This window comes from Diachasma alloeum, unplaced genomic scaffold (genome assembly GCF_001412515.2).
Source record: "Diachasma alloeum isolate Michigan unplaced genomic scaffold, Dall2.0 Dall_scaffold_01219, whole genome shotgun sequence".
In the NCBI taxonomy this organism is placed as follows: domain Eukaryota; kingdom Metazoa; phylum Arthropoda; class Insecta; order Hymenoptera; family Braconidae; genus Diachasma; species Diachasma alloeum.
The window spans coordinates 24,612-35,701 of record NW_021681328.1 but is presented as its reverse complement, the minus strand read 5'-3'; the positions used below and the strand labels follow the sequence as shown (position 1 = coordinate 35,701).

The window sequence follows — 11,090 nt, the reverse complement described above, 5'->3', positions numbered from 1 at the left end:
CCCTTTCTGTGATGACTCATTCATATCTCAGGAATTTGAAAAATGTAAAAGTGACATTCGATGATTCATGACCTCCCTTAATTTTTTCATCATTTCCTGGAATCCGTTCAAAAGTGAAAGTTCTGATGACCTTCTTGCTTTTAAACCCTTTCTGTGATGACTCATTCATATCTCAGGAATTTGAAAAATGTAGAGGTAGCATTTGATGATTTAAGACCCCCTTAATCTTCTTATCGTTTCTTAGAATCCATGAAAGAGTGAAAGTTTTTATGACCTTTTTTTTTCTTTTAGCCCCTGCCTGTGATGACTCATTGATATCGCAGGAATTTGAAAACTGTACACCCCGCAAACTATTGTGACCCTCCTCAGGTATTTAAAGTAAAGAACCCGCGAATCAAAACCGCGATTTAAATCCGCGAATTAAACTGCAACCACGCGAATTGAACCGCGAATTAAACCGCGACCGAGCAAATTAATTAACCCTTTCTTCACTTCGACGGAAAAAATCGTGAATTAATGAATCAAACCGCGAATTAATTAACCCTTTCGTCACTTCGAAGGAAAACCGCGAATTAATTAATCAAACCGCGAATCAAACCGCGAATTAAACCGCGATCCCGCGAATCAAACCGCGAATTGAACCGCGACCCCGCGAATTAATCAACCACCCACCCACCCACTTTCATCTGACCCCCCTACTGGGCCCCAATGACCAGGTCGACGCCAAAAACGTTGCCCCAGAACCGGCATTACTACACTACGGACGTACGCGACTTGAACCTAAGTAACCTAAATTTTCTCCAGGACTGGTGCATTCTACGGGAAAAAGAATCATCAACTCTGGAGGGACCATCATCCATATTGTTACTTACTCTCATTATATGAATTCCTCTACATGGAATGCTTATGGCGATTGTTTGATGGTTTCTTCAATATACCTTAAAAGAGAAACGTATTAAGTGCCCATAATCAATTTTGTGATATCACACTTTCTATGTGGCAGCTATCAACCCTGTCTTTCGCATACGCTTACTATGATTAAGCAATTAAGATGCAAATATAACTTATATTTTGAAGAAAAGAGAATCCCGACGCACCTCTCAGGAATCGAATCCGAGTCTTCCCAATACCCTGGCCCCTGCCTCCGTGCTCCTTCTATCAAGTCAGTCCATAAGTTCCTGTGTATTTGGCAGCGTCGAGTGTATGACTCATCTATTGCACAATATTTAAACGGTGCCCAGTAGAGACGCAAATTAAAGTGGGAAAAACACAGCTAAAGCCATAAAAAAATTGGATATGGTTCGTGGTGAAAAATTTATAAGTATAAGAATACAGCGAAAGTGGTTTGAAAGATTCAAAAAAGGTGTAAACAATGTGGCTGATTTGCCTCATTCTGGTCAGTCAGTTGAATTCAATAAGTAACCGTTAACGAGTTTCATTGAAGCGGACCTACAATTGACAGTAGACGAAATTGCGGAAAAATTAAATTCGTCTCACGGGACTATTTATTGTCATCTGCACGCCATTGTTAAAGCGAAAAATTTTGGGAAATAGGTACTCCATGAGTTAGCCGACGAAAATTGTCAGCATCGAGTTAAAATCTGTACATCTCCACTCTCTCTATAGAAGCAGTCAGCTCATTTCTCGATTGTATGGTAAAGGGAGATGAGAAATGAGTATTGTATGACACTACTAGGAAGAAGAGTCAGTGGGTAGGGCGTGATAAAACAGCTGAACCTTCACCAAAAGTAGGACCTTATCAGGAAACATCATGTTACATATCACACATTCTTACAACCCAATCAAACACTAACTGCTGTAGTTTACACTGAACAACTCGTACGTCTAATCTCAGAATTGTTAAGAAAACGTCCTGCTTTGGTACACAGGAAGGAAGTGTTATTCCACCATGATGATGTCAGACTCCTTGCAGCAAAGTAGTCATTGAAAATTAAAGCAATTTAATTGGGAACTTATGTATCGTCCACCATATTTTCCGGATCTAGTGCTTTTTGATTACCACTTGTTTCGAGGCCTCCAAAATTTTCTCACACAAAAAAAATCAGTTCAACCAAGGACTCGAAAAAAGTAGTACTCGAGTATTCTCCCTCTAAGGGTCCAAGTGTTTTCACAAACAAGATATCGAGATGTTGTTGAAGAAATGGTTATGAATAACGAGGGTAAGTATATACGCTGAGAAAAAAATTGAGCCCAGCCAACTAAAACGCGGTATGTCAACTCATTCCTAAAGTTGTATATATCCATCACGTTTTTAAGTGGTGTGGGCTCCCGAAATGCGTTGACGCGCGGGCGTTGGGCGAAGCCAATATACGGTTGGAAGGGTGCAGGTAGAGAGCGTACGAACCTTTGGGGTAGTTAAAATGACCGCCACTAAATCCCTAGCGGATAATTTATAGCACTATTGACCCACGAAACACTTCTTTCAAGAATAAAAATTGCCATTACAGTATATGGTTGGACCGACGGACTCCTTCATTGACCTGGAGAGAATATTTTTCAGTATTAAGGGACTCAGGTAGTAGTTACACTGCTTCAAAATAAAGCTAGCTCAACTCCACAAATGGTTGTCAAGAGTATTTCTACGTTTAAGAAAACTCATTTTTATGCTAAAGGAACTTGCGATAGAGATACATCTACTGAAACTAGGTTCAATAGGAGTCATCGGCCGATTCTATCAATCCCTTAGATGATGAAATCGACAATATATAGGTTTCTCGCATTAGCATTTGGAGTTACAGGAAACATTCTTTTGTTCAACTCTCTTTTCAGTTTGATTAATTAAAATTTTTCTTGGTTGAACTGGAATTTCATTCAGTGGAACCCCAGATGGGTTTCTCCCACCAATCATTTAATGATTAAATGAATCATTTCCTCGATTCAATAGGACAATAAACGGGTCCAAGAAATCCACCCCTTGCAATTACAGAAACTTAATTGTTTTTATACATTTATTCAAGGTAATCAAATTTTCAGTGTAAATTTACAATTAATATTGATTTCATTGATAGAACATTAATCACTTAATTCCAAATAAAATTAGTTGGGTAGCTTAACATCTATCAGAATATAATACATTCATGAAAATAGAGTATCCTAGAATGGCAATAAATTCTGATGATTTTCATAAATTTCAATCTCCATAATATACATAACATGCATGTGTAGTGGACAGCTTTTTACATTTTTTACATTACGATTTTACATTTTTTACATTACGAATGTACATCGCATATATGGGTGACGAAAATCTCGGGCTTGTCAGTAAGAAATTTATCGGCACGGCAAATATTTCTTACCGCTCGCTATAGTATGTACATTGGATGGTTTGTAGTATTTTAATTGTTTATAAGCACTAAATCCCCACTCGGATGAGTTTTCAAAGGTAGATGTACATGTTTAACAAAATCCAATATATTCAATTTAACATATATGAATGATACCTCACGATAATCATTCAATAATATATATTTGATTTCACCATGCTCTATTTCATTGCCTGCATTTTTGACATCGATAACCATATTGCACTGATACCTTGTACTACTTATCTCTGCCCACGGAACTACGTTATGGTAAGGTTCAAGTTCGTGATTAGGAATGAAAATTCGTAATTGATCATAATCGGGGAGATCCTTTGGTTCAATTATGTAACTAGGGCCGAAATCTAATCGAAGACTAAATCCTTTCTGGGCCTGAAATCGTTCAGCAATACTCAACTGATGTTTCAGTGCTAGTGAATAGCAGATATGTTTTTGTAAAAAAAAACTGCGCCAAGAAAAAGTTTTGTTTGGTTCTTACTGGGAAGTAGAAATTTTTGAAAAATACAAAGAAATGAAAAAGAAAGCCAAGTCAGCAATGTCGAATAAACGAAAATAATGCACAATCAGATTTCTATAAGAGAAATAGTTTCAAATCGAATGAGGATTTTAAAAAAATTCTTGATGAAATAAAAAATTAGTAGAAGGAGGACCAACGTCCTTGGCGCGGATCAGAAGATGGAGAATTAGATTGATACTAGACAATGAGTTGAAAAACTCCGCGCCAAGAACGTTGGTCCTCCTTCTACTAATTTTTTATTTCATCAAGAATTTTTTTTAAATCCTCATTCGATTTGAAACTATTTCTCTTATAGAAATCTGATTGTGCATTATTTTCGTTTATTCGACATTGCTGACTTGGCTTTCTTTTTCATTTCTTTGTATTTTTCAAAAATTTCTACTTCCCAGTAAGAACCAAACAAAACTTTTTCTTGGCGCAGTTTTTTTACAAAAACATGTGTTTTTGTTTTTTTAGGGAGATTTCATTATTTTTTTCAAAATAAACAAGGAATCGTTTTTATATCCTGTAAATTTTTTCATTTTCAATTCAATTCGGCTCATTTATTTTTCACACGATAAATCATCTTTCCAATTAACAATCGAAGTAAAACAAATAGTTCTATTCCACAGTCGTTATTTGCACCGACTTTTAATTATTTATTCAAGATTTTCCGACTGAATTTGCTTCTTCGAGAATTCATTTGTGCACGAAACTCGAATAAAAAATATCTGCGGAATTCATCATTCGTGCACCATATTCAATTTGTAAATTCCCGGGCTTCCCTCCTTAGTGCATGTGGTTTTATTGCACTGCTACCAACTCCGTAACAAAAAAATGATAGGAGTTGATGTGAAATGCGAGAATGTGCATATGAACCCGTTGCTATGCGCGTATTTTTTTAAATATTGCTTCGAACAAAAAAATAGTTACATCAATGAGAAGCTTGTGGCCAATTTATATAATGTAACTAAGAGTATTTTTCATGTAGCTCGTCACGTTTGTATTTTATTTAATGGATATGATTCGGAGGTAGTGGAGGGGGTAGTTGCTTCGTGTATAGATACACGGCAGCGATCGGCCTGATGTTTTGTACAATCGGAGTCAAAACTTTTCTTGGCCGATACGCTGCCGCGTATCTCGATTCTTCCTTGATCGCATAACGTTGGCACTTTCTTTCATTTGTTTGTGCTTCGCTTCAAATCGCATGGCTGATAATGGATAGACCGGTCCATTCCGAAGGAGGAGTCGAGGATAATGAACGAGAAAATGGAAGTTGGATTTCAAGGATTCTTTGAAGAGCTTTTGGTATAAACGATGATGCTTCATTATCAATGTTCTTAGCAATTCCATGTTTTCGGTCGTTATTTTTGGGCTTAAGAGCATACAATGGATTTCCCTCCATAAAATCTACAACTGCCACGTCTCATTTCCCTCTGGTATCAAATCACCAATTATGAAACTCAAAGTCTCTAGTAAAAGTTTCATCTCCGAAGCTGAGGACAAGTAATTCCCATTTATCAACGCTGATTCTGTGAAAGTGGGAATGTGTTTCGATCTTTTCTGTTTTCCACAATCAAAAAATGTAATCCTGTCATTCAAATGATCCAAATTGGAGATGATTTTGTTCATAAATCAGAGAGTACAAAATTTTTGGAACTACATCTCTGTAGAGTCCTTCTAAAATATCATGCATAACATCACAATAGATATTGGAGGCAATATGATACATAAGAAGATTGTAGAAAATACTGTCTTGTTTCAGTCCATGCGAAAAATTTGCTAAGTCTTCGGTGAAATTCTCTTTCGTTCCCAACAATGTTTTGTCTTCAACTACGGCGTTCTGTAGAATACTTTTATGTGCGCGACATATGTCACAATAATGATTGGAACTGAAACGTTCGTGAAACCCGAATATAGTATGTATCCCCAGATTATCACCTCCGAACAAAGCCACTGCAAAATAAACTTGACGGATCCCTGTGCTTGTCTCTACACTAATACCTCTTCTCTCGAAATTCAATAATTCGTCGTGAAGAGCCGTAAATACGCTATAATTTCCCAATGTTTTCAAGTCTTTTGTAGTGTGTAATTGCACGAAAGAAAATATTCTCTAGCATCGAATCGTATTCAGGAGGAATGCCTAAAATCTTACAATATACCGCACCGATTTTGTTGACTCCTTTATGAGAACCGAGCGGATTGTTAATTTCCAAATCATCAAAGAACATCATCAATGGTAGGACGAATTTTCCCTCGAATTTAGCGCGCGTTTGTTCCCATAACTGATCATTTAGAAAGGCTGTTGTACCTTGGGTATAAAAGTTTCTATAGTTGAAAGAACATTCGGTAATTCTAAAAATTTCTTCAAAATATCTCCTATAGGAATTAACTGCCTGGTTATTTCCTTTAAAACTAGAGAAGTAGTTCCGTTACTGTTCCCTGGTGCAGGACTTGTGCCAATAGAAAAAGGTCGCGGTCGCATGAGATGCCCTGTTGTTTCAAAATGTTTTTGTCTTTTGTAGTCAGACTCTAAACCCTTGAATGGATTCGTGAGAATATTCACCATAGAATTGAATAGTATTTTAATATCTGGTGAATCATTTTTCGCATGGACTTCTTTCAAAATTTCTACGTATTCTGAGCTGAATAATTCATTCGTATTTTCTACTATATCTTGAATAACTGATCGTGTGATGTCGGGTTTAGAATATAATTTGGCAACAAAGGACAATGCATCATTTGTGACGATTTTTTTGGAATGCAGCGGAATTGTGAATTTGGTGATTTGACTCGACAGAAGAATGAGGTTCCAATGCATCCTCCCCAGGTAGACTTGGAGGAAAATCATCAGAAATTTGAGAATTGTAGAATGTCGATTGGAATGTGCTCTGCTTACATGTTTTTTGAAGTCGTATAAAGATTTGTATTCACGAATGCATCCGGGCTGACAACAACGCACTGATTCGTAACGAGTGAAATTGTGTTTCAATTCAATATGCGCCCACAACAACCTATCAGTTTTCAGTGTCTGAGAACACCTTGGACATATATAAGACATGATGGACACAGGAAATGAAAGAAATACACGACTTTGATTAATTTCTATGATAAGACTCAAATGTGTATTTAATTATGGTTTGGACGGATATGTCTGGCGTGATTTACTCCTTTAAACAATTAATAATTTGACCTACGAACGCAGCTGGTCGATCCCACTTTGTGTGAATTCCATAGAGTGCTCTTTGTATTATCAACCACAAATGTTCACTTTCGAATGAATATACGGCACTGCAGACGTGGAAAATTTGAAAACATACATGAAGAGTTTTTAAAGGGGAATTGAATGAATACCGGATTTTTTCCACGATGACGTAGTATCCTGTCACCTCCTCCAAAGTTGGTCCAACGGCGATTATATATGGCTGCACAGTTGGACCCTTGCTCTGCATCACAGTACTCCTTTCGTCAATTGTTTTCTGGATGTCCCCGGATATCTGCCGAGCGAAATACGATATCGATTTTTATAACTCAATGTTTTGGGTATGAAAAATTGTTCATGAGTTTTATTAGAATCAAGAGGCCCCAAAGTAATTGAAGAGAAAAGTTGCCTTGACGTGGATGATGATGCTTGACTGGCATTCACTAACACTGGGTCTCCATTGTTGCTTTCCTTCAGGTGTCTAGAGAGTTTTCCTCGTTCTCGGTAGCACCAAGTATGGGAGCATCCAGATTTGAAGAAGAATCCTGTAATCTGTATTGGAATTTATGGTATATTTAAAGAAGGTCAACAACCAACACTGTTTTTTCCTCGAATTGAATCAAAAGAGGTTTACTTACACGCAGGAATGTCTTTCTTCAAGGACTGAATATGATCGTCAATGGTTTTCTTCTGATGAACACTGGCCAATGACAGTGGTTTTTCATGGAAATTCTGCCATTTCTTGTAGATATCGGTTTCTTTCACTTTAAAACGTTGTACGAAGTCCAATTCCAGAAAAGTATAGCCAGATGGTTCGGCCAAAACTGGATACTGGCTCAAATAATCACTGACTTTTCCGTTAGTTTCAACCAATTTATTCAAACGAACATCGGAAGTCTCTTCCCAATGAAAGCATAACTCGGGCCCAATCTCCTTGTTGTGTACGATGTATTCAAAGCTTTCGCTCTTGTCTGTAAATTCAGTAAAAATAGATATAAATTTTTCAGCTGAACGACTAGTGACAAAATAGAGCCAATTCAATGAAAAATCTGATCAGGATATTTACCACTTTCAACATCGGTTTGAAGCATTTCGGGATTTGATGAATTTGTGACTCCACTTCTAAAGCGGAATAATTTCAATTTTTTCCGATATTTCATACAGACGACCACGTGCTTGCTCTGAGATTTTGCGTGCTGAACTTTTTTTTGAAATCGGCGACCAATAGTACACATGTGGGTCTTCTTGTGGGAAAATGGAATAAATCTGTATCTTGAAGTCGAAGAATTGACATTTGTCAATTACCCTACCTTCAACAAAGAAAAAAATTCAATATTATTCCATCACTTTAGATAACCAGCAAAAATTAGAATTAAACATAGTACATACGTGTTGCAATCCACTAAATATTCGGTGATGATGATATTGCACAAATCGAGAGATGCTCTTTCAGAAAGATGGGATTTATTCGAATATTCAGCTAGAATGCTGCGACCCGCACTTGTTTTCTTCAATAACGTCCAAATGGGACAGGCAGTGACATCGCGTTTCTTTAAAGCAGGCTCGCAAGGGTGTGATTTGAGAGCGGGTCTATTGCCATTCACGTTGATTTCAGTTTCTTCATCGCTTTCATCATTAGCATTGGTAATGGCATCATCGCGAGTCACAGTATCATCCTTTTCTCGAATTTTTGATGTACTCGCACAATTGCTTTCATTCAATGAACCCATTCATCTCCATAATTAATATTAAGAATCCAAGTTCATGGGGTATTAGAGAAAACAATAAACTGCACTATGTTATTGTCAATACGCGACATTTCGCTTGTAATTCAAGCTTCCTCAGGCTCTTGACATTTAAGTACATAGTCACATTATACTTGTCAGGCTCTTGACATTTAAGTATAATATGACTATGTACTTAAATGTCAAGACCCTGAGGAAGCTTGAATTACAAGCGAAACGTCGCGTATTGACAACAACATAGTGCAGTTTATTGTTTTCTCCAATACCCCTTGAACTTGGATTCTTAATTGCTTTCATTTGCATTTGGTATAACCTGGAAAAACAAAGAATAAACTTATTAGCATGAATTGGATATCGATGGTATTAATACCGCAGCCTTCGTACAACTGACAACGTCAGAGAAATATTACACATCAGCAATGAACAAATGAATATTGATCAAACTAGAAATAATAGTACTTGGAAATCAACGGGTTTCATCATTTCCAAAAAAAGATGACATTTATGCGATGTTCATATAAGAAATCTAGATTTTTTTCATTGAAATTCATACATGAGACAGTCAATGACAACATGAGAACGCTCAAAATTTTGTTTTTTCGCTTTCTCCATAATAATAATTTTGTAATTCCGCTTTCTTCCTAAATAATTTTTAAGAACAACGATGACTTTTGAAGATGTTTTTTCTATTTTTTAATTGTTGTCTCTTCAACTTTTAGATTATTTTCATTGCATTATGTATGAATATTTGCTACCAACAATCGAAAATTCTACTTGAATCGATTTAAAAATGGCCTTCTAATAGACACAAAGAAATAGAAACTGAAAAATTATTTAAGGAACTTGTTGGTGAGTGTTTTCATGATTTTTAGATTTTTTAATGCGAATCCGATGCGCCATTCAAAAGTTGGATTAGACTGAAATTTTCGTCAAATTGGGAGGTGACATGGAAACCGTCCCCCATAATCTTACAGACACAATCAACGCCCTGAATCAATTGAGGATTAAACTAATTATTCAACTCTTCCGGAGTAAATGCACTGAAAGAAAAAAAAAGTAATAAACTTACAATTTCTGGTTGAAGAGGTTCAGTCATCCGGTCGCCGCCAAATTTAGTGTTGGATTTGCATTCAGTTTTCCATTTAGTTAGAAATTCCTTTACCAATCGAGGATGTACAATAATGGCTTCAATTTCGGACGTCGAAAGTTTCTTCAATTCTTCAATACCGATATCTTTGCTTATAACAAACAAAATCACATGTTCAAATAAATTTTGAATACAAAAAATTACCCAAATGGCAATAAAAAGAAGACTCACGCCAGTAAAATAACACAGCACTGCTGCAATGTGACTCCCATGATTTCTTGCAGCTATACCGCATGCATTCAAATATTATTAAGTTAGATGAATGTCCTTTCTTACGGTTTAAGTAATCCAGAAAGGAACGGATGAATAATACAGATATTACTTTGACTAACTTAATTTATATGCCCAATTAATAAATAAAGAAATTTCCTGCGAGAGACGAATTCAAGATTTATAAATCCTAAACTTCTCATTGTTTAATGAAAATATAAACATATAAGTTTTTTTACTCACGTTGAAAATCTGATAGTAAGAGACTTATCCCCCACCGCATGAATAACTCATCTATTGTTGCATCAGCCATAGGGAAATGAAATATATTCACTACCACTTGTACAAAAAAGACACTCTTCACTTTGGAAAAAAAATCACAAATTTAAATCCTTCAACAACCAAAACACGACTTTAAATATTACGATTACTCCGCTTGAACACTGAGTGCCGAATGACCGCAAGGACGCTTCACACCTTTGGCTATGCCGCCACCAGTTCAAGGTATAACATGCAAGCCTTTCGTTGGGGATATTCTTGGATATCTACGATTGGTTCTCCTTACCCCCTCCCCCCAAATTGTCTTGTAAGTACATTGGCTAGAACACTGGGAAAACCCCTTGACGTCAGCAGGTCAAGACCCCCTGTCTCTGGGTACACCCAGGTATCGCACGTGCCGGAGACTGTGGCGCCTAATGTTTGGGGTAATTAAGAAATTGTAAACAGGCGGAAAATGTTCTCATGCAAATGTACCCAGCAACCTATCACACGCACAGGAGATTTTCAGAGAATTTCCATTCTCGGGAAAATTCCTATTAGAAATTCTTCTCCGTGTAATTCAAATGAGAAATGATCATCTCGTCCACAGATCATGTTTTTTATTACTCTCAACTGTGATTTAATGAGTTTCGCTACTCACTAATATGCAAAGACAAATTTTTAAAAAATC

At 36.6% G+C, this 11,090-nt stretch overlaps 2 protein-coding genes across 4 annotated transcripts; both read right to left on the bottom strand.

Annotated features, from left to right (window-relative positions):
• Positions 1–6,935: 6,935 nt before the first annotated feature.
• Positions 6,936–8,794, bottom strand: LOC107046148. Of its 2 annotated transcripts, XR_001461519.1 has the most exons (5): positions 8,429–8,794; positions 8,106–8,349; positions 7,678–8,010; positions 7,488–7,591; positions 6,936–7,334 (listed from the first exon to the last, which is right to left on the bottom strand). XR_001461519.1 is itself a non-coding variant. In XM_015268671.1 (4 exons), the coding sequence occupies exons 2-4, from the start codon at positions 8,272–8,274 to the stop codon at positions 7,521–7,523; spliced, it is 573 nt and encodes a 190-aa protein (XP_015124157.1). In that variant the 5' UTR covers positions 8,275–8,349; positions 8,429–8,794; the 3' UTR covers positions 6,936–7,520. The 2 variants fall into 2 exon arrangements, 1 of the variants encoding a protein (XP_015124157.1); XM_015268671.1 differs by having other exon boundaries at positions 6,936–7,591.
• A 232-nt stretch (positions 8,795–9,026) lies between these two features.
• LOC107046149 lies at positions 9,027–10,577 on the bottom strand. 2 transcript variants are annotated; one of them, XM_015268672.1, is made up of 3 exons: positions 10,385–10,577; positions 9,854–10,155; positions 9,027–9,097 (listed from the first exon to the last, which is right to left on the bottom strand). In XM_015268672.1, the coding sequence occupies exons 1-3, from the start codon at positions 10,452–10,454 to the stop codon at positions 9,068–9,070; spliced, it is 402 nt and encodes a 133-aa protein (XP_015124158.1). In that variant the 5' UTR covers positions 10,455–10,577; the 3' UTR covers positions 9,027–9,067. The 2 variants fall into 2 exon arrangements, with proteins under 2 accessions (XP_015124158.1, XP_015124159.1); XM_015268673.1 differs by lacking the exon at positions 10,385–10,577 and having other exon boundaries at positions 9,854–10,022; positions 10,103–10,181.
• Positions 10,578–11,090: the final 513 nt, after the last annotated feature.